The sequence below is a fragment of the Plectropomus leopardus genome, chromosome 6, assembly GCF_008729295.1.
Source record: "Plectropomus leopardus isolate mb chromosome 6, YSFRI_Pleo_2.0, whole genome shotgun sequence".
Classification (NCBI taxonomy): Eukaryota; Metazoa; Chordata; class Actinopteri; order Perciformes; family Serranidae; genus Plectropomus; species Plectropomus leopardus.
This window is the reverse complement of record NC_056468.1, coordinates 25,752,827-25,775,713: the sequence shown is the minus strand read 5'-3', so window position 1 is coordinate 25,775,713 and position 22,887 is coordinate 25,752,827. Positions and strand designations below refer to the sequence as shown.

General features: G+C 41.0%; 1 protein-coding gene across 1 annotated transcript; it reads right to left on the bottom strand.

Moving 5' to 3' along the window:
- Window positions 1-1,534: 1,534 nt before the first annotated feature.
- On the bottom strand, window positions 1,535-17,424 carry LOC121943866 (LHFPL tetraspan subfamily member 2a protein-like). The gene is made up of 3 exons (XM_042487447.1): window positions 17,264-17,424; window positions 3,455-4,141; window positions 1,535-2,103 (listed from the first exon to the last, which is right to left on the bottom strand). Exons 2-3 carry the CDS (start codon window positions 3,858-3,860, stop codon window positions 1,847-1,849), a joined length of 663 nt encoding a protein of 220 aa, XP_042343381.1. The 5' UTR covers window positions 3,861-4,141; window positions 17,264-17,424; the 3' UTR covers window positions 1,535-1,846.
- Window positions 17,425-22,887: the final 5,463 nt, after the last annotated feature.

Sequence of the window (22,887 nt, the reverse complement as noted above, 5' to 3'; positions counted from 1 at the left end):
ACTTTCTAAAAAGTTTTTGTTGAGTTTTGGTTTATTCCTTCATAAGTTACTCATTTGCGTCTATCTACATTTTTTTAAAAGACATCAAGCCAATTTCCTAAGGTCTCAAAGGGTTAACAGGGTTAGTTTGGATTCACTTAAGTCACACAATTACACAGACAAACTAACTGATCAAAGAGGCCGTAGACCAGTTGCTCCTGTCTTCAGCGAGCCAAAATTACCGTTTTTGTCATAGGACTCTTGTATCTTTGATGAGAGCACATGAAATGAAACTGCTTCAACGTCTGGAGGGACTGTTTGACAGAAAGGTAAAGCGATAAAAATACTCTCAATATCACATACACTTAACACAATTAATTTGGATTTTTTTTAAGTGGGACTTTGTTTAGGTGGCTAAAATATATTTTACTACTGCCCCCGTTCACAACAGCTTAGCTTCTGTGTTGGCACTCCTGTCACTTCTCCAAACTGGGAGTGTGCAGACAGATGTATGTAATTCACTGACTATAGATAATACCCCAATAAACCCCACTTCAGACAATCTGAAATATCCCATTAATCACAGCAACACTGATGGCCCATTTTGCATTCATCTAGCAAAGGCTTAACAGGTACCTTTTGAATTTGTACCCACTTCTTTTCATAGCACACCACGCAGATCTTGTCTGTGTGGTGTGCCATGATAAGCTCTGGTGCTGCCTGCTTTATCTCACCGCGAGCAAACATCCCCTCATGAAAGTTCACCGCAGTGAAACATAAGGCAAGTCTCTGTTCCTTTTCTGCTCTGTTCACACACTCTGTCATTTAATAAGCTGCAAGAGAGCCACAAACAATCCGTTTAACAGGCGAAACTCCCTTTAAAGTGAACAATCCCTTAAGTGGCACATGTGAAGTTAGCCAACATTTAATGTCTGTCACACACGCAGACACACTCCCACACATATGCAAGCTGTTGTTGGGAGTTTTAATGGACACATCTGCTAGTATTCAGTGGTTTGTTGAGGTTTGCAGGTGAACCGTGTGAGTGAACATTATAATGACAACTTGCAAACTGTTTGGCAGTGTTTAACCCGTCCACAATTACACTAACGACACATACACTATCAATTTCTTTAACCAATCTCCTGCTATTCCAGTACAGTGGCTTTTTTAACCCTTTGAAACCTGAACTAATAGGTTTGATTTCTTTCAAAAACAAAGGAAGAGGGCAATAAACAACTTCACCAGACATGGTCCAAATATTAGCAAGAAATTATTATTTTTTAAAGTTACAAGAAAATTACCTGAAAATAAGTAACATAATTGTAAATAAAAATAATAGCCACTATAAATATATCTTTCAGGCCATTTTACCCTATTTTTTGGTCATTTCTTATTACTTTTTACCGATTTCTTTAAATTTGTGGGACATATCCTGCCACGATGGTCGTTGCCTTTTCCTGCATGTTTTTTCAAACCAATTTGCTCAGGCTTCAAAGGGTAAAATAGCTTGTGAAAGGCGTCGAAATGCAACACAAGAAAACTGATGTAGGTCCGGGTTTAAAAAGCTTAAGAAGAGAATTTTTACAAAAATAAACAGTATCTTGGTCGTATCATTGAATACATCTACAGGTAATGTTCCTTTGCCTGCTGCTGTACCAGAGCCTTTTTGGCAGATTAACCTGAAGATGTAGGTAGGCATGAACCCTATGCCCAACTATTTAAAAACACAGCTACAAAGGAGTCTTTCTTCTTAACAATATCACTCAGACTAACGTTTATCTTCCCTCCACTGAGCTACAAGTGTCCATTTAAGAGAAATTACAAAAATGAGGACTTCCCAGAGTTTCTCAGGTTTTCAGAAGGCTCACAGCAGGCAGATCAGACTCTTCCCCTCCTCGATCTCCTCCTGAACCTTATCGCTGGAGGTGGCAATCTCAGCCTGCGCAGACAAAACAGCACACAGGAAGGACCCCAGCGTCCCTCCTATCGCTGCATAGAACGCCCAGCCGAGCGAGCACAGAGCCGGCCTAAAGGGCGAGGCCTCTGGGCCGCAGTAACCGATCACCTTCTCTGAACCCCAACCGGCAGGGTACAGCATGAGGCCCACCATCAGCAGCAGGCCTGGAGGGAGAGCAGACGACGAGACAAGGGCTTTAGTCACGTATACGTAAACACTGGAGCTGAAAGCACAAACAGATCAGTGCAGCTGCTAAGACGGTGACTCAGCTCTGGTAAAGAATACATGTATTTTTCAGCTGACAAGCAATTGATTTGTGATGAGAGTAAAGACCACATTTGACTGCTTCCACAATGATGTCACAGGACGACAGACCTGTGTGGCCAAACACACCTGTGGGAGCTCATTGTTGTAGAAACATGCGGCAAGACTTGGAGAGGTTTCGTTTGAATATCTAACCTCAAAACTAGGAAAAGTGCGATGGAACGCCACTAGATGCTGCCAACTTGTAAACTCAACAGCAACAGAAATTCCCTAAAGGCTACAGCATGATTATGAAACATACAATACGCTTGTGTAGGCGTGTAGCCACTATAAACTCACAGATTACAAATTATTAGCATTAGGTTTAGTTGCAAATGAGACATAGCCAGTCAGCTTCTTGAGTTTGATTCTTTTCTGCTTTTTCTGAGCTCAGTCACCAGAACGTGCAGGTCAGAGGCTGCATGTTGAGCAGGAACTTTCAGTTTCCTTCCTTTAAACATGTTAACCCTGGGTATGCATGGCAATGAAAAAAACACGTATAAAATTGTGTATATGTTTGATTTTTTTTATGGTGAAGTCATTATATATACATTGTATATATATATATTTTTGCAAAGTCAGCTAAAAAGTGCACACTTTTTCTTCTTCTTATTCTTTTTATTTTACTTCAGACCTCTGTTTTGCAGAAACTGCAGTAGATCTTTGTCTCATCTTTCTGAGTTATGTTCCCGAAGATGTTTTTTTTTTAAAATTTGGTTTGGTAAGGTGACATAGTGGTATGGTGTGTGCATATATACACACACAACATATCACATTTTGTCAGGGAGAGAACTATTAAGACCTGAACTAATTTATGTCATTGTCCTTGGTGCTTTTGAAGTCTGAAATTAAGAATTAAGATATTTGATATTAGATAAAAAATAAACTAGAAAATTAAATCATGTTAATTTTGAGTTGAAATTGTATGAGTTTTATTCAGGTGTGTAACATATACAATAATATGTAGTAATGTTTGTGGTGTCCTGTTGGCCTTGTGGCTGGTTTGATTTAAGCTGCGGATCTTTATTACATGTCTCTCTCTCTCGCTATCCTCAGGTTTTTCTTTTCTGTCTCTAATGTACACAACTATACTCAAATAAAATCAATTCCATTTTGAGTGAAACTGATTCCTGAGAGCACAGTTTTTGTGTAAGATCTGGACATCATTTTTCTCTGTCAGACTTGTTAAACACACACATATAGATGTCTCACCTGCGATGGCCTGAAGCAGTCCGCAGATGTTGAAAATGCTCTTCCTCAGGATGCTCTGGAAGCACAGGCTGAAGATGGAGATGCAGGCCACTACTCCGAGCACCAACATCCCTGCTGCCAGAAACAACATGGCGGCCTGCCAGAAGCCACTGGCTACTTCTCCAAATGTCCTCGCATAGGACCCACAGCTGACCCCGACTCCCCGTGCCCCGACGCGCAGGCAGCGGCTGTACAGGCCGAGAGATGGTCTGTACTCCCCCGAGTCCACTCCCGCCCCACTCGCGCTGGACCGAGGGAAACCCAACAGCCAATCCGAGCTCATGAAGGCAATGAGCTCAGCAAAGGCCACTATAATACTGAGCAGCGTCCAGAGCATGGAGCGGCATGTTACAATAACATGGCACATGGCGTTAACTCTTTTTAAGGTGGTTACAACCAATGATAAAAAAAAAAGAAATTCTTGAAGCCCTTTAAAGTGACAGAGCACTGATACTTGTTTAAATTCCTTTCCTTACAAAGAAAAAGATCCAGAACATTCCCTGTTCAGATTTTATCCTCACTGAGCAGATGTTTTTCCTCCTCTCACGATTCTTCCTTCTTTGAAGCAAGGTCCGGCTCTGGTCATCCCAAACAGCTACAATGCACCGAAGCAGCTTCCCTCAGCCATGGTACCGTCTGAGAGCACACCTACAGACACAGACACACAGGAGGGTCAGGGACACACTTTGTCTACAATCGTCTGCATGAAGTGGGAGAAGATTACATGCACACGAGGGAGGGAAAAGAGGAGCTCATTATAAGAAGGATGAGCAATGACTGATTTCCAAAACAATATCTGGAAGCCAGCTGCTTCTCACATCATGTGGGTTATTTAAAAAAAGAAAGAAAGAAAGAAAACCCATACAAACGAAACAAACGCAACTGTTTAATCATTTAGTGAAAACGTATTTGCTGTCGACTTACACTTCTTTGCTGTATTGGCAAGACTCCGGCAATACAACACATACCACAATACAAAATTTATTTAACATATTGGGATGTTTTGCAATACTGTAAGCAAGGCGATACAGTTTGGTATTTTTTAAATCTAACTTTAGGGAAATCTGTCATAGAAACCACTCCACAATATGCATAAAATTTGAGTAGAAAAAGTTTACTTTTTTAATGCAATCAGAACAGAAGGATATGTATTTATCATAGCTCCTGTAGCACAATAATAAGCTCGAGAGACTGAAATGGCAGAGTTATATGAACTGAAGACAGATTCCAGCACTGCTATGTAGCAGTCGGAGGGAAACCCGACACAACACGTGTAAACTGTGTGAAAGTCCTGCCATTGTAAGTTAAATGGAAAAATGCAAACTGATCTGGCATTATTAGGCAATAATGTGTGGGAACCACATAAAGTATACTTTAAACAGCAAGCTGAGGGCTGTTTAAAATCAGTTCAATGGCCACGACTGGCCCCTAGGCCTGACTTTGGACATGCCTGCCATACACAGTGAATCATCAAGTTCTCTTGTGTTTGTCACACAGGAAGTCTAATTTGTACCATTGTCATCAAACAGACCCGAGATCTTCCCACAGGGCACTACTTCACATTCACTATCAGCCAGCTGTGAGTGTAGCATGAGCAACACTTCCAGATGTCTGTTGGGACAGTTGAGATGAATCACACACACACACTCACACACACACACACACACACACACACACACACACACACACACACACTCAAACACAAACACACACACAAACACACTCACACTCACACTCACACTCACACTCACACACACACAACTGCAAGTTTATGCTGCCTTCATTTTACTCACACTGGGCCTTTTTGTGATTGATTTTATCTACAAAATGACAGGAGCCCTGTGTGTTTTGCCACTGAGCGGCTGTCAACACAGATCAGCGCAGAGCTCTGTTACAGCACGCCGCATTTCACAGTAACAGACAGTGTAACACGCAGATCTCCAATGCTGTGGCAAGCACACACACGACACCAACTCAAGCTCTGTCGTTCACTCAGCTCGCTATTTAAAAGTCTGAATAAGAATCTTTGTTCTTTATTCAACAAGCAATCAAAACCTGATTGCAAATAACTCGTAACCTGTTACAGATGACATCTTCAGCGCTCTCAGTCTCATGTGCGTGTGTGAGTCAGTGTTCAAGCGTGTGTCTGAGCGAGCATATAGGTCCCAATCAAAGTGATTGTGATACTGTTGCTATGTTATGATTTCGTTGCTGTGGCCACACTGGCCTCCACACAGCCGTGGTCTCGTGGGAGCACGCAGGGTTTCTCAGAAGCCCTCTGATGTCATGATCCAGCAGTATGATACACACAGGAAAATATGTGGGATCTGGTTTAAACGCAGCGAGGTCGACTCTGCTGTCTTGGTGCATCTCACTGCTGGAGTCAGTGATTTCCCCAAAAGGTTGTGAAAAGTTCAAAGGGCCTATTCATACAAAATACTAAAAAAAAATCTTTATTTCCTTATCTCTTGTGGTATCTTGCCATGGAAATATTGTTGGATTTATCTGCCCAGGTTTCGAGATAAATGTTCCACCCAAATATAATGGATGCAAATGAAATTTAACTCATGCCACTCAAAACAATAAAATAGTACCTTGATGATCTTGGTGATATGCCATTTTCTGTCATTTGATTTCGTCAATTCGACGTGTATTTCTGTGCTGGAGGATGGCATTGTTTTCTTTAGTTTTGCCCTGACAAATCAGCCCGCGTGATGTTCCCATCACACCCACATCATGTTTAGTCACCACAGAAGATGTGGTAACAAAGGATTGAGCAGTTCTTCTGTGAGTCAACCTCAAACAATCTGCACCGTTGTATCCATTAATTCCACTCTTGTTGCCACTTTTGTGTTAATTTCTGTCCCCCTTTTTTCCTGGATTTAGCTGTATTTCTGGCTCTAGTTTAAGATGATTAAGTGTCCATACCCAATCCCATTTATAAAGCTTTGCTTGGTCGATTGTTACTCCAACAAAAGGAATCAGCCATCAACGAGCATAACATCAGAGCTTTGGACATTTGAAACGCTGAAACAGTAATTTGGGCATATTAGAGTGCTGAAGAAAGGCTATCAAAATATATTTAAACTAGAATTGCTGTCTCACAGTTGAATGTGCTAGTGTAGTTGACCTTTAACCTTATGGATATAAAATGTCATCGGTTCATCACTTTATACAAATTATTGTGAAAATTGTGGATCAAGATCATTTTTTTCTAGTAAGACACATTGCCATTTAATTAATTAATTCTTTTAAATATAATTTGCCTACATTTTAGCCTATTAGATTGTGGGCAGAAATCTCTCACATCTCAAATTCTGGGAACATTCTTGCATTTCACAACTTGATACCACTGGAGGTAACCTAAGTGAGAAGTACGGTGTTTTGGGGTTTTTCGTAATGTGGGTGACAGGGCTCTTTAAAAGTGTATCAGTCTAATAGATTTATAAGCTTCACATAAAAGATAAGAGAGGCTCGTTAATCTGATAATAGTGGACAATTCGGTCATGTTATTGCTGTAATTCTTGGTGAATGTGTCACTGTTGGTGATGAAAAGTGCAGCACAAAAACATTCATTAAGAGTTACAAGTCTGCCTGATGTCCCGAAGGGAATAAATGTGGTATTAGGTTAAACATAACCTCCCCGCCAGCCTCCATTCAGGATGGTAAATCATCCCACTATGTCAGCAGGGAATGAACAGGGGATGTTGTGTACAGTCTGATACGATCTGAGTCAGTTCAAGGCCAAAACACTTCAGACATTTCCCTGGCCACAAAATAAGAGTATTATCTCATGCCACTAAAAAAGGCCGGCTGAATCATCTGAGGTCGGGGTCGAGTAGAAACCAGCACATCTGGGTCATAATAACAAAGTCACAGGCGTGACAACATCTGAAGAGCGGAGGTATGAGATTTGAAACACTGAACATGCGGCTGTAATTCTGTTCAGCCGGATTCAGTCGTGTCTGCAGTTCATGGCTGTGTTTTCAAGTAGTTCTGCTGGGAGAGGTTTGTTGTGCGAAAAGTTTGTGTTCAGGTTTGCTTTGTCTCAAGCTTGACAGCGATGCCTATCTGTAAAATTCCCCGTAAGGTTTATTTGATTCTATCTACTTCGCTCGAATTTCAGGGGCATTTTTCCACTTAAAATTAGCTTGTTCTCATTCTACAATTTTGCATCCTAATTAGAGATTTCATGTGTGAGCCAAAATACACAGTCTACATATAATTACCCAGCTTGAAGATAAACCGCTGGAGTAAATTTTAGTTTCAAGTGAGCTGAAAGTTGGAGCAGGATAAAGAAGCTATAGTAACATTACCATCCATTATCAACCAAAAAGGAAACTGCAGAAATAAACAGGAAGCACACAGGAAGCATCAGTGTCTGTCCGACAGCCTCTGAAGCACAGATATGCATTGTGAGCACGATCTGTCAACCTATCTTGTTGCAATCTAAGTTGTCGATCCTGAAACAGGTTTCTGCAAAAAATAAAAAATAAATAAAAGGAATGTCTGCAGAAACGTTTGCATTTGTGATTCTACTTCCAGGAAATTAGAGAAAAAAGTACAATATAATCAGGTATTTGAAGTGTGTTTATGTGTCTGAGGAGGGTTTGGGTGCGCCCTATTCTATTACAGTCCTCGAGTTTATTCCAGGCCTCCTCACAAAACCTCCTTATTGTTATCACACTTTCACACAACAGCACTCGCTCAGCCTGACTCACCACACTGACGGTGTTTTACCACTATTTATAGCAACTATGACAATACAGAAACGTTGTTTTTTACATCCTGAATAAACATATGTGTTACATGTTTGTTTGCAAGGAGCCACCCAGGCTTCAGTTTTAGTTTCTCTGTGCAGTTTGAGTTTATGGCTGATTATAGTCCATCCAGGCCGGGCATGGTACTGTCTGTTGAGACTACGATGCCCTCAAATTAGCAGCTCTGCCTCTTTAAACTACAGGGATGGAGCCTAAACATGCCTCGTCGCAGCAGTCAGCAGGCACCTTGTGTGATCTCCCCCAAGTTCTTACAGGAAATCTCTTCAGTCGTACCTCATCACAACTCTCTGTAGTCTCACTGAGGACGGCCCTCAGAGGGAGGTGAAGGGACTTTATCTAGTGGGGCAAAAAGCAGAGGATTTGGAGGAAGTTTGTTGACAATGAGCATTACTGATTCTAACAACCACAAGAAGCTTGAACATAATGAACTTTATTTGATACTGTCTTCAACACTAGATTGTTTATGTTCCAATTATTTGAACTCGAGATTCTAATCTCAAAGTAAATCTGCTGATTTGCATGTGTCTCTAAAATTTAGCACGAACGTTAACTTGGACTCATGCATGAGATGATTACATTTTGGTGGTCATAAAGGTCAAAGGTCAAGGTCACTGTGAACTCGTCTCTCTCGTTGTTATGAACACAATATCTTAAGAACACCTTGAAGTAATTTCTTCAAATTTGGCACAAACATCCACTTTGTGTCAAGGATAAACTTATCAGACTTTGGTGGTCAAAGGTCACTGTGACCTTGCGTGTGGCTCATTTTCAGCATAATGTTCAACAAAAACACTTTTCTGGCCATTACTCAATGTCAAAACCCAGAAACAGAAGGGGAGAGTTTTGGTCAAATACTGAATTGCCCGACTTGAATTGTGCTCATAGATCTTCTAAGCTGCAGGGTTGAAGATGTGTGTGAAGTATCCAGGTTTTCACAGACACAGATGTAAACTGTAACTGCAACTTGACTGATTTGTGAAGGTATAAAACCATGAAGTGAGTAGTGTTTGTGTATGTGCACACTACAGTGTCACTTAGCGAGCAGTAAGGTCACTACATCCTGAAACTGATTAATACTTTCCGCTTGTTTGCTGCTTGTAGAAAAGACTTCTGGGAAAGTGCTTGAACAGCACTGCCATGGCAAGGTCAAGATTCTCTGTGTGTTTGCGTGAGCGCTGAGGGAGAAGCGCTTTACACTTCACGGCACATCAGACACTCCGAATTATGACTTATTCATAACCCGGGTGATCAAGGCGCTGTGGGTGAGAGGTCTCTGCCTCCCAGTTGCTTTTGGTAGATATGTATCTTCAAACTGTCAGATCTTTGTTGCTGCAGCTCTCCATGCGCCTGTGGAGTCACCGTCATAGATACGCATCATCACCAACACTGACAGACCATGGGGTCTTATGCTTCTTTCATGAATCCTCTACGATGCTGAGCCTGACTGATGATACAAGAGATAATGCTACAAGATGAAAGCAGAAATGTGGTTCTGCATCTGATCTGGACCTGCTCATTCCCACACTGCTATGCTGTCCTGACACAAACCAAGCCTGCCACACAGGATAATATGCATGTAGTGAGGGCCTGAGGCCAACTCACACACGGTTTTCCAATCCTTCATCCAGCGAGCCAACATGAACAGTCTCCATGCTGCTACGAGACAAACTTTCTCTCATGGAATTTACAAAAAATACAATCCACGGGCCGACAGCCAGACATGTGGACTACACGTTTGGCTGTGAAAACCTGTTGGCCTGTATGCTCAATAAAGTTTCTACTAATGAAGCGGAACATCGGTTTGAGCCGAGCCCTTTCAAAGCCCCGGACGAAGCGGCGAATGTGGGTCAGTCATTTGGCAGTTGGCTTGAGGAGCCCGCTGAGTAGTAAATCTAGAGTAATTGGTCTGAGATATCAGCAAATGCTCTGGTAGCATGCCAAGGTGCTGAGGTAATGAGTGCTGGCCACTGTGGTCTGTTCTAGAGAGTGAAAGTGAACAAGGACTGAAGGTGGGTGGTTGAGATATCCAGTTGACCCAGATTGTTATAGAAAGACGTTAGAAACAGAGAAACTATTCCATTCGTTTACATAAATATAAAACTTGTGAGGGATGATGGAAATGTTGTGTTTATCCATAAAGGCACGAGCCTGTCCCTGTTTAGGAAAGCGTGTTTGAGCTGTTGGATCACCCACCCAGATCAGATGACCCCCAGCAGATCTGGGCTGGGAGGACTCCATTAGCTCATTTTTTTCTAAACGCACAGATCCTGAACCAGAAACCTCAAACCAAGGCAATCTGTTCCCTAAGCTGCTGCGCCTTGTCTGGTCTGGTCATGCAGCTGGACCAGCCAGGAGGAAGGCCCTCAAACCAAAACCACATAAAGAGGCTTCATCATCTTCAGGGCTGCACAGCTACTCAAACAAAATGTGGAAACTGAAGAAAGCACAGGCTGCTGATGAGGGTTGAAATTCCCTTTGTGTCTCAGATACACCTTTTCCATTAACATGGAACCAATTCCACTCTGGTTCCTGCATCTTTTTTTGAATTGTTCTTCGCATTTTGACAAAAAATAAATTGGTTCAGAACCAGAAAAGTTGATTCTCAGCTGGAACCAAAACATATCAGGATTTACTTGACCTGTAGTTTGAACCGTAACGACACCAGTGGGCTAGTCATAGTCTACAGTTTAGAAAGAGAGGATGGAGGCAGCAATCGGGAAGTCAAGTCAGAAATTATCAAAAAGAGCATGCAGTGGTCTCACTGATAGCTGGTCCATGCTTGTTTTTAGGGTGAAAACAAAAATCTGTAAAGACAGAATAACACATTGCAGACAAACGATGTAGTCCGCATTGTGGGCTGGTTCACCATTAAACACCAAAGCTCCAGAAACCTCAACAGGTTCAAGAGCCAGAGCTAATGTGGTAGAGAAGGAGATGGGACTTGAGTAGGGCTGTATCGGAGAATTATGCCAGTTGAGATTTTTTGTTTTAACTTTTATTGTTTTCATGGTTCACGTATAACATACAATTTAGTCTTTCCTTGAAGTAACTTAATTGTTTGGGTTTTTTATTTTATTTTATAATGTTCATTTTGGAGTTGGATTCTGATTTTAGATTTTTGTTCTATGTTGTATGTGACAACATTCATGTAATACAGTAAACAAAATAACAGCACAAACAGCAGATTGCAAATGCGCGACAACATATTTAGCCAACACTAGAAATCAAACAAGCCCTTGAACGTGAACCGCTTTCAGTTGAGAACTGTCCGCTCCATCAGAATCATATGCCTCCCATCTTATCCATTACCTTTATCAGTGCCAGCATGTTTTTCTGACAGTTGCATATTGCAAAACAATGATGTTAAACTCATGCGTCTGCACCGCTGGAAAGTTGCAACGAGAATGAATCATGGTGGAGAAGAAGAAATAGTCCAAAAGGCATTCATTTCATTAGGAAAGATGACAAAAGCACTGTTGTTATGTCTGTTAAATGATCTTTTCAAATAAGGGTCGAAACATCAGCAGTACGCTTAGACATCTTTCTAGCCAACGCGGTCTTAAATTCCAGGAATGTCATGTATCTGACTCGAACACAACCGCCACTGTTTCCTAACCGAGCAGCATATATACGAGGGTAAATATCCTGTTATGATAAATGGACTTGCACTTGTGTAGCTCTTTTCTAGTCTTCTGACCCCTCAAATCGCTTTTACACTACATGTAACATTCACCCATTCACACACAATTTTATATTATGGTGGCCAAGGCTACCATACAAGGTGCCCCCTGCTGCTCAGTTTCAATACATTCATATGCACTTCCACTCCAACAGAACAGCCATCAGGAGCATTTTGGGGTTCAGTATCTTGCCCAAAGATATTTAGACATGAAGACTGAAGGAGCCAGGGACCAAACTGCCAATCTTCTCATTTATGGACCACCCGCTTTACCTTTTTTTTTTCTTTGCATAAGAAAACCTGAATTACAACGAAATTTGTACAAATCTTCTCTCATGTCATCTACACTATGTTTAGAATCACAGCCAATAAAACCAGAGTTCCTACACTTCAGGCAATTCGGATTTAAGACTTTTAAAAGAATTGTCTTGATGCTACCCAGCACGAAATTTCAGATAAATTTTACAATAAGCAAAACTGAAGAAGAAAAAAACATGAGCTGACATTAATTACTTGGGATAACAGAGGATTTTGCCAAAATATTTATTGGAAAATAAAGCATGACTGTTTGGTGAGGCATTTTGTTACTTACTTTTTTTGGTTAAAACATTACCAATTATTTTGAGATTTTACAATGCAGCATCAGAAAAAAAAAATCATTAAGTCTTACTTCCAATGTCTTAGCATGTTGGAGACTTTTGAAAGATTGATTTAAGACATTTTAATATCAATTAAGGCCTTAGATTAAGAAATGCAATGCCTTTGAAGACTTCTTAAGGATCTGGGTGAACCTGTATAACAGTTGTGTTGACGACGATGAAAAACTGTGTAGGTCTACTTTTTCCCCACACAGAAAACTGATCAGGCATCAATTAGATTGATTGATAAAGAATCACAACGATAACCAGAATCGAAAAAGGCACTATCATCATACGATCTTCTCAGTTTCCATCCCTAATCTGAGAGGATCAGGAAAACAAAAACCGTTGGAGATATGAACATAGTATGATACCAGTCAGAGTTGGGCAGGACCAAACATATCCCTCTCTCATAAAAGAATGCAGGTAGGCTCCAGGTGAAGTGACGCAGAATGAAGCAATGTAGTTTGAATACTGAACATACACCTCCCACACACTGGGAACATATCACACCCTCAGCGCCCAATTTCTCAATCAATTGCCTGTTAATTTTCAAGGAAAGGCTCTGTTCTGGCACAGCAGAGTGTATGACATAATAAGAGACAAGCCATAACATTAGTCGGAGTAGAAACACCCATCGCCTCAAGAGATGCCTTGTAAATTTTCATTTTCATCCACTGAACAACAGATCGACACTGAGCTCCTCTTTGCCCCCCGGCACTCTGAAACACAGATGTGTGAACCTGTGAAACCCAAACCATGACTATACCATCCGAGGTGACGAGAGAACAAAGCCTTTCGGACAAAGATGTGAGAACATGCGCAACAAACTAATGAGTTATACATTATGACTCCCACACCTAAAAACTTGTAGCCTCAGGGAGGCAAACATCCACCTGCTTTCACAGGATGATACAGAGAGACGGCAAAAGAGTGAGTCATGCAAAATATACAAAGAGACACAAGATTAACGTGAAGCTTTCTCAGCCCTCCCAGATATTATGAAACAACCCAACTGCTCTCTTCAAGAGCTCTAACCATAACCATGTGAGCCGCTGCTTTGGTAGCCCTCCATAAACAGCGCATGAAAGAAGAGAAAATGTTTCCCATGGATAGGCATTTACCACAACTTGTGTCTCATTAACTTCAGCCAGTGAGTGATGGCTGCCATCAAATGCATGTTTGGTGCTCCAGAGTTAGTTTATATTTATTTTACAGACCTAGATTAAACACTATAAAACAATTCAAGCTGTAAAAAGCCATTAAACGTTATTCCCCGACTGTGTATAGAGAGTGAAGACGTGCCAGCAGTTCTAACTTTCAAATACAAGCGGGGGGCCTGAGGTTTCAATGACAAGAAGAGGCCCTGAAATGTAAACAACAAGTCAACAGCAAAAAGCCCTCCAACAGTGTGCTGAAACAATACGGCTCACTTTATGACGCACAAACACAAAAACAAATACACACCAATAAACTGTGAAAAAGTGCCAGCCTGTGCTCACTCGTCCGGGTGTAATTGCATCAAAACGCATGACTTCCCCAGAGAAAAGTGTGAGCCAAGCCCGTTTGTGCGAAAGTGTTTGTGCGTGCATGTGCCAAAAAGCTTGAATAAAGTCGGCCCTCTTCATCTGGTGCCACTCAACTCAGACAAAAGGCCGCACAAAGACGTGCCGACACCGGCCCCCTCACTCACTCTTCAGCTCTCAAAGACATGCCACCATCGGCCCAGAATGCACTCCTTCATTCTCAAAGACAGGCCGCTGTGGCCCCTAACCTATTCAATCTGTGCAACACCCCGGCCCCCTCACTCCCCATGCTGACTCTGTGGTGGCCCCTCAGCTTCTGACGCACAAAGCCCCTCAGTGACCCTCACATTTCACTTACACAAAGACAGGAATGACATGCTCCCCCCTCACTTCTTCAGCTCTCTCGATTGTTTCTACAAAGATGATGAATGAACACACAAACTTTCTTCTCTACACTGTCCCTTTTTCAGAGATGACTGACGCACCTCATGGGTGTTTCTTGCATGTTGACTAATAACTAACAGTCGCATATACTTCATATGTTATAAAAGTTTTTTGATAGGTTACAATTCGACCTTCAAGGCATCTACTGGTTTCCATTAATTTGCCATATGAAAACCTGCAGAAACTTGCTTGTTATGTACGTAATCCATCATAAGAAACATTTTGTCATCGCTAAGCTACCACCGAGTGGTAACATAGTTGTGAAATTTGATGTTTTTCTCTCCAAGATGAGGAGCACTGCATCGACAAGTTAATCTGGCACTAGTGAAGCACTGAATATAGAAAGAAAAAAAACAGGAACAGGAACTTTCTTGCATTAAAGGGGAAGTTCACTAATTTTACATCAGAAGATCAGTATGCTTGTCATTGAAAGTACTACATGGCAAAATTTTAACACCCATTAAGGAGAATTTACAAATTGCAAGATGATTTCCTTCTCTAATTAACTCAGTGAAGAACAATGGCGTCTTGGTATCCACCAAATAACCTAAAACCTGTCAACCTCTAATAAGCAACAATGTAAACTAGTGCGAGCAGATCTCCGCCAGGCAGTCAAGCAACCACCAGCACTAATCATAGCCACTCACTGATATGGACAAATTCTTAGATTTCTAAAAGACATGTTTCAGAAGCTCCCAGAAGCTGAGAAAAATATGTGCCTTCGTCTATTTTTAACATTACTGGACTTTGAACAGTATTAACTTCATTTGCACACTAAAGCACAAACAAAGCAGGAAATAACAACAATACACAAGTAAAACAGACAAAAAAAGAAACCATTTAACTATGTAGCCTGCTTACTTTTTTATGGTAGCACAAATATTGAGAAAAAAAATAGTATTTTAGTCTTAGTATTAGTATTTTAAGTCCACAAAATCATGCAGGCAAAATGCTCTGCTTCTAGATGCCCCAGGTGTGGAGGACGGAACAAAACCAGGTCCCGACCAGACTACAGAGACTAGCAGCCAGAGGAATTGTCTCGGCCAGCTTCGTTACAATCAAGATGGCAGTGAGGCTACAAAACAGGGACTATTTCATCTGGTAACACGCCAAACTTTAGTGGATATAACATATCAGGAATTTATCTGAGTCTCCATTTCAAAATCTGACTGCAAAATTTCTGTGGATGTCAGCTTTTATAGCTATGATGATGAAGGCAAAATATGGACTGCAACAGTTGGTGAGGCTTTTTGTTTTTAGCCAAGTCAATTTCCGGAAAACTTGCGTCAAATACCAGCCCGCAAGAGGAGCGAGTAGTCAGCAGTTAATGACAGAATACAGCAGTCAATAACACAGATTTTTCAATTACGAATCACTGCAACTGTGAGAGATCCTTGAGCACAGTCATAAATGTAAACACAACATATTAGGCTAATTGGCCATGTAGTTTGCAAGCTTAGCTGTGGACAGACAGGTTTACACACACACTGATGCACACTTAACACATGAACCCCTGCAGGTTTATGTCTGATGAAGATTAGGATAATTCTCAATAAGCAGTTTACAGCATAGCATATACAAAACTATCTGTAGGTTTGTTAGTGTTTTTCTACTCATAAATCCCTGAACTTCTTCTTGGACTCAAGACTTTCCACTGACGTCCAAAACACACATGCACGGGATGAAATCAATCACAGAAGAGGCGGGATTACCAGTTTATCTACTGTCTGTAAACCTCAATCCATCAATTTGACATGAAGCCACAAGATAGTATTTTTGCGTTTACTTCGAAGCACAGCTTTTCACTAATGAAAATATCTCCCTTTGCTATCACTACCATCCTGTGCTATGCTGCATCCAGTGACACGTAACAAGTTTGCACTTGTCGACTGGGGGCTGTCAAAACTCATTCTAGGAAAAGTTAGGCAGGTTCGGGCAATCACAAGTCAATTTCAGCATAAGTGCAACATAAAATAACTCCTGGAATTTGTTGGACTTAAAAAAAAGCTCATTTGTAAAAGTTTTTGAATACTCTGAGTGATGATGGCAATGCCCGTCTTTCATCACTTCACCATAGTTTGTCCTTGAACTCAGCAAGAATAAACACTACACGTTTTCCTGGTTTTGTTTAGGTTATGATGTAGCAGCACTTCCCCTCTCGGTGCAGTGTGCATCAGGCAGAGCTCCATGGGTGGCTCACACATAGATGGGCCCCCTCCCTGCACTTCAAGGACAAGGGGCTTGTGGTGGAAAGAGAAACTGAGAGCTGCTGAGTCCACATGTGTGAAAGTCAGTTTTAGTCATAAAACACTTAAAAGTGCTGCATATTAGGCTTCTAGTGGAGGTGATGTATCTAATGGGCACAGTGCTGTGATGCCCAACTGCTGCCAGATGTACCTGAACACAAAGCTGCAGCTGGAGAAATCTCGATCCAAAAAAGTCTGAAAATATCAAAGTCACCAGGTGGCATCGGCATCACAATCAATGAATCATGCGAACAGCTGCCAGTAAACACTTTTATGCAAGTAAAAGCTTGATTTTGAGTCTCAAATCAAGACTTATAACTGACAGTTAGAGGAACTTTAAGCTGAGAAGGACTTCTTGAACTGAGTGTGTGACTCTGTCAGCCAAAGAGGAGGTGTGTGAAATCAGTGCCTAAAACAGCAAAATAAAGTTTCCTTGTCACGTTGTTTTGTACTCACAGTAAGAGGAGGTGGAGATATTTTGCAGGCGCAGAGGTGAAGAAGCTGTCCTCTCTGTCTTTTGTTTTGACTCGCTGCTTCTCCTCCCGGTGCAGCACGAGCGCTCATTCACGCGAGTCTCCTTTCTTCAGGACGTTGTTCTCCTTCCTTCTGCCCTCACAGAAAACCGTCCCACTATCAAATGACGTCGGCCTTTCTCCTCTTTTCTCTCCTCCCTCCCCCTTTTCCCCTCCCCCGCTCGGTTTGTCAGGCAGAAAGAAGAGGAGGAAGAAAAGTTGCAGAGATGATGTGAAAGATGATGACGAGTTCCTGGATTTCGTCGCTTCGCTTCCCATAAACTCCTGCAATAAACGCGTCGAGGCTGATTGATTCACGCTTTATTCTCAGTTTTGTTCTTTATCTGTGAAATGCGATTCATCACAAGTTACAAGTTCTCCCTATTTCCTTCCCTTGTAAGAATCATTTTCTCACACATCTTGGGTATAAGTAAGAAACACTCAGACATACTGAAAAAATGTGATTTGGAATAGAAAATAATGGAATCTGGATTTATGACAATGAGATTTGAAATACAATGACCCATCTCCAACTGAACCCATCAAAAAATTAACAATAACAGTACAAAAGCAAAAGTAAAACCCTATTTTTTGAATAAAATCTTTGTTAAAATGCTTAATTTCAGGGGAATATTTTATTTTTTCAGTAGGGGAGAATGGGGTTGGTTGTCACATTCGGTATACTTCTCTCCTCCCTAGAGGGCGCTGTTAAGAATTATTGAATTTTTCAGATATGAGGTCAGAGGTCATCTCCACAGTGGTCTCAGGATTATGACATTTAACATTCAGGTGAGTGTTTTTCATGTCAAAATGTAAAGATTCATCTCTTCCGTGCCTCTCTTTTAGACTTTTATACAATGGGTTTATGTAAAACAATTATTACCATAACACATTGTTCTACATGTGTGTCCCTCCGAGCTGCCGTAGCAGTAGTGTAAGGTTTTGGGGAACTTCCACTTTGAGGGATTCAGGAGTTTTTGGCCAAGAAAAAAAGGGCATCACCAATGCAGAAGACATATTTGACAGTCCATATCTTTTGGGCAGAATAAGCTTAAGGAGAGTAAGGTCACTCCACAGCTACCAGACACTTAGGTCTCTGTTACACATAGCCAACACAAAGGGAATCTATTAAGCATAAAGTTTTTGAGGTATACAAATTAAAGTAAAAAAGCCAATCCTGTTCACAAAAATTAGTACCGAAGATTTATTCAGAATTTTCTCCATAAACATTTCGTTTAAGTCTTGAAAGTCAAAACTTCAAATATCAAAATAAAATCTCAGAACAATGGTGAGAATTGTGGCCTTGATACTGAATTGTTAATCTTCTGCATCGAAAGATCCAATATATGTTTCTCTTTTTTGTTTTAAGAACAGTTGTGTCATTTTAACAAGTAGCATTGAGACACCTGAAAGACTTGCAATTTACTCTTTTTTTAAAAAAAAAAAAAAAAACAAAACTTGGATGTATCCTTCAAAGAATAGTTCTACATTTTGAGAAACACATTCATCTTCTGTCTTGCAAAAACACCCTGGAAAATCACAACATGTTGCTTTTACACTTTTGCTTTGGTGCAGATTAGACAAACATATAGCACGTAATATAATGACCTTTAAATGTGCTGATAGGTGGACAGAGCCAGCCATGTGGTTTCCCACTGTTTTCAGTATTTATGCTCAGTTAAGCTGTAGGCTGTAGCTTCATCAAAGTGTTGGTAAGAATGTGTTGTCAATGGCGGCTCCAGAAAAGAGTTGAGATCACAGTTTTCCCTCTGCATGCTGCGTCTCCTCCTGCAGAGAAGAAACTGTGCTCTTTCCTCTTGTCTCACTCAGGGAGCTGAGCTACAGACATAAACCACACTTATTACACTGCGGTCTGTGGAACGGTGACAACTCAGGGACCGACTGTCACACTGGGACCATATGAGCATTTTAGGGAGGGCAGATACACTGCAGCAGGGAACAGTGAATGACACGGGGCCCCAGCTGCATGTTTTGAAGGATTCGTGTGGCTTGTAAGCGATGTTAAATGGTGACGGTGATAAACTGCTGGAGGAAGTCTGCAGAGATTGACGCAGGCCCTGCACAGTTCTGTTCAGAGTCACTAACATAGCAAGTAACAGTGGTTTCATTTACAGGCAGGTTTGGAAAAACATGCTCATATTTTTATTTTATGCAGGATAGAACAATCGTCTTTTCTCAGGTTTGTGCACTGCTTTCTGGTGTGTTTTGGAATATGTATATTAACGTGTTTAAAATATTCCTGTTTGTCTTTAAGTCTGACTTAAATCATAAAGCAGTCGAGAGCAGTTCCAAGAGCCAATCTATCATTTATTTCCATTTACTATTATATATGAAATGTCCTATAATGAGCCTCGCTTTGATATCGTTTAAAGCGTGGCTACAGTAACATCCTAAAAGTCAAATGCAAAATCGATGAAAACGGATTATAATTTGCTGTATTACGTTACTTTGGTTCCGTTTCTATGGGATGTCTTTCCTTTACTTAAATTTTAGCTACCTAATTTCTCTTTAGAACATTTTACTTATTTATATATAATAGTATTTTGTTATGTTACACTGGCACCTCAGTTTGTTCATGTATATGCTCAGTGCTGTTTAATACAGACTCACAGGTTTCTGACTGGTCTTTTAAGTTTGTAAATCTTTGCATCTGCAAAGCACATTGTGCTTAAGCTGGAAAAGAGTGATTTTTTTAAAATCCAAAATATAAGCAATTATAACCACATTTTATTTTGAACCAAAATGTATAGTAATAGTAAATAGTAAAACACCAACTAATAAACAATCATATTTATTGCTGCTTAGGAAAATATGGTCTATTTCACAAAAAAACTCTTTCTTTAAAACGGTATGAGCTATTTTTTGCTGTACGCAATCATTGTGGGGAAAAAAAACAAAAAACAAAGTGAAAGAATGCAAGAGCATGAGTCAATCTGAGTAACATATTTAACAGTAATGTACTTAATAAGAGCAGATTTTGGGAAAGTCCGATCACAGGGGGCCTGGCAGTAGTAGCAACAGTTTGGTGAAGCTTTAGTGCAGTTATTGGTTAGACTATCAGAAATGATAGTGAGCAAAGATCCCATAGAGGTCTACTTGTGACCACTTTTTATGTGTTTGACATGCATCATCTTGCCTTTTCCCCCATTTTTTTCAGTGTTTGTGACTGTGCAACTCAAAAATAATGAGTTTCACCACACTGGTATTTACTGCTTTCCCACTGCATGCTTTTTCTGGTATTTTCTATACAAAAGCTTAAAAAAATCCCAGGAACTCCTCTTCCCAGCCTGTTAACACCAGCTCTCATTTCCTCTCTGGGATGCTGCAGTGGGAGTTTGTTGAGTGCAGCTCTTCACACCGCCCTCCTGACATTCTTCACAGCCTCAAACTTCATACCCTACAGTTTGTCTCCTCGCTCACACGGTGCCTCGCTTCTCCACCGCGGCCGAGCCACTGTGTCATTTGGTCGGCCCTGCCTTCAGCACTTCCTCTTTCCACACCAGATCTGTCTGTGTGTGTGTCATCCTGGTGAGAACACTGTGGGAGGCAGAGAAGTCTGTAAATAGATAAGTGCGGTCAGGATAGCGCTCTGGTCTCAGGGGCAGGAAGATGTTCTTAGCTGTAGGGCAGCTCCATGAGACTGAGGAGACGCTGGGAGAGATGATTGGGTTTAATGGTTAGAGGCTGTGGGGAGGAAGTTACGCTCTCGTTGCAGAAATGGTGCCATGATGCCATTCTTGGTACATGTGTGTACAGATATGTGTGTGTGTGTGGGAAAAAAAGGGCTGGTATAATTGTGTTAATTGCAGAAGTGCTTTGGATAAACAGCTCCACTGGTTCTAAAACTACCAATGGATAAATCATGCCAGCTATTTAAGATACAAGACGGTGTTTACATTCATATTAAGCATCCAAAGACTAGGCTTGTTGAGTTTTTAGAACTAATCAGTACTCATAAAGTCTTGTTTTGTACATTCAAACTTCAGCAGAGGCCTAGAACCTTCCACAGAAAAAACACATTTAGGTGACAAATTAAAGTAAAAACGACAATAAGTGTCTCAGTAAGGTGTTTGGCCACCACCTGCCACCAGAACAGCTTCGGTGCTTGTTGGCATTGATGCTACAAGACTCTGAACTCAACTGGAAGCATAAACACCATTCATCCAAAAGTTATTCCAACCTGTTCTCATTCCCACATCGTCAAGTGTCAACACTTTGGCACAGCCCTTTAGTACCTCTGATACACAACTGAAACATATTGTAACACGTGGTTAATGTTATGAAACATTTGGGGTTGAGTTTAGGCCACAAAAGCATTAGGTTTGGTTTAGGTTAGGTTAATTTATCAAATAGCTCTTTCAGTGCTTAAAGCCACCTTCCATGTCCACATGCAATGCGTGCGGATGCGTCTGATGATAACGCAGTGGGACAGAACGGATGGCGTGCACCTAAAATGCTGATAGACAGCATCAGGAGATAGCACTGCTGGTCACCACACACATGGGTGGGGAGGTGGATGGGTCCCACAAATAACTGACTTTCGTGCGGGAGTCCAGAGTTTGCTTCCTGTGCGGATGTGTGTGAGTGTTTTGGTTTTTTTTTTAAATCTTTTTATGTGCCCCTTTTGCCTAAAAATAACCTTCCGTCACCAACCATCCATTAAAATCTGCACTGCTGTGTGAACAAAGGGACCGTGCTGCTTCATCCCACCACACGTGCATTTGTTGACATCATCGTGACGTCATCCCGGAGCGTTAACAGCTGATGCACAAGGATACCTAAAACATCATAGGCTGATGCCTACAGAGCAGCACCATGTGACGAGTTTGGAGTGAGAATGTGTTGGCGTGCAATGACCGGACATAAGTCAAAACAATTCTGACTTTTGGTTTCACATGGGACGTACATATGCTAAATAAGTTAGGCTACATAAGTTACATAAATTAATATTTAAAACAACACTAACATTTGGTTTCACACAGGACACAAACAGCAATCACCTCCTCCATTCCACCTTTTGCCAACTTTCACGCTTTTTATACTGCAGCAGTTGCTCTGAGCGTGAAGTATTGTCATGGATGGGTTGCACTGTCATCCTGAAGGAGACCCCTCACATCAGGAAAAAATCTTTCATCATATGATTATATCATCATATTTATTTGCATCATCATCATATTTATTTGTGACCCGTTCTCCCATAAGGGGACTTTTTATCTTGCCATCTTGATCCAAAATCCGGGTCAACTGGGCCTGCTCAGCATTTTCTTACATGCTACAGAGCATGTTATGATATTCACCTGTATGGAAGCAGCTCTGTCCGGGTGGTCTGTCACTTGATTCAAGGCCTCTACACAAAATGAAGCTTTGCCTTAATGGCATAAATGAGATCTTGTATATTAACAAAGTCAAAACAACTAAAATGACAGAATGATTAATTGTTTTCTCTAGTTTTTGCAAACCTATAATTTTGTTTCTTTTAAAATACCTTGAGCTTATTTTCTTCTTCCAGTCCTGAAGAAAGAATCCAGTTAATTAGGGGTTAAAATG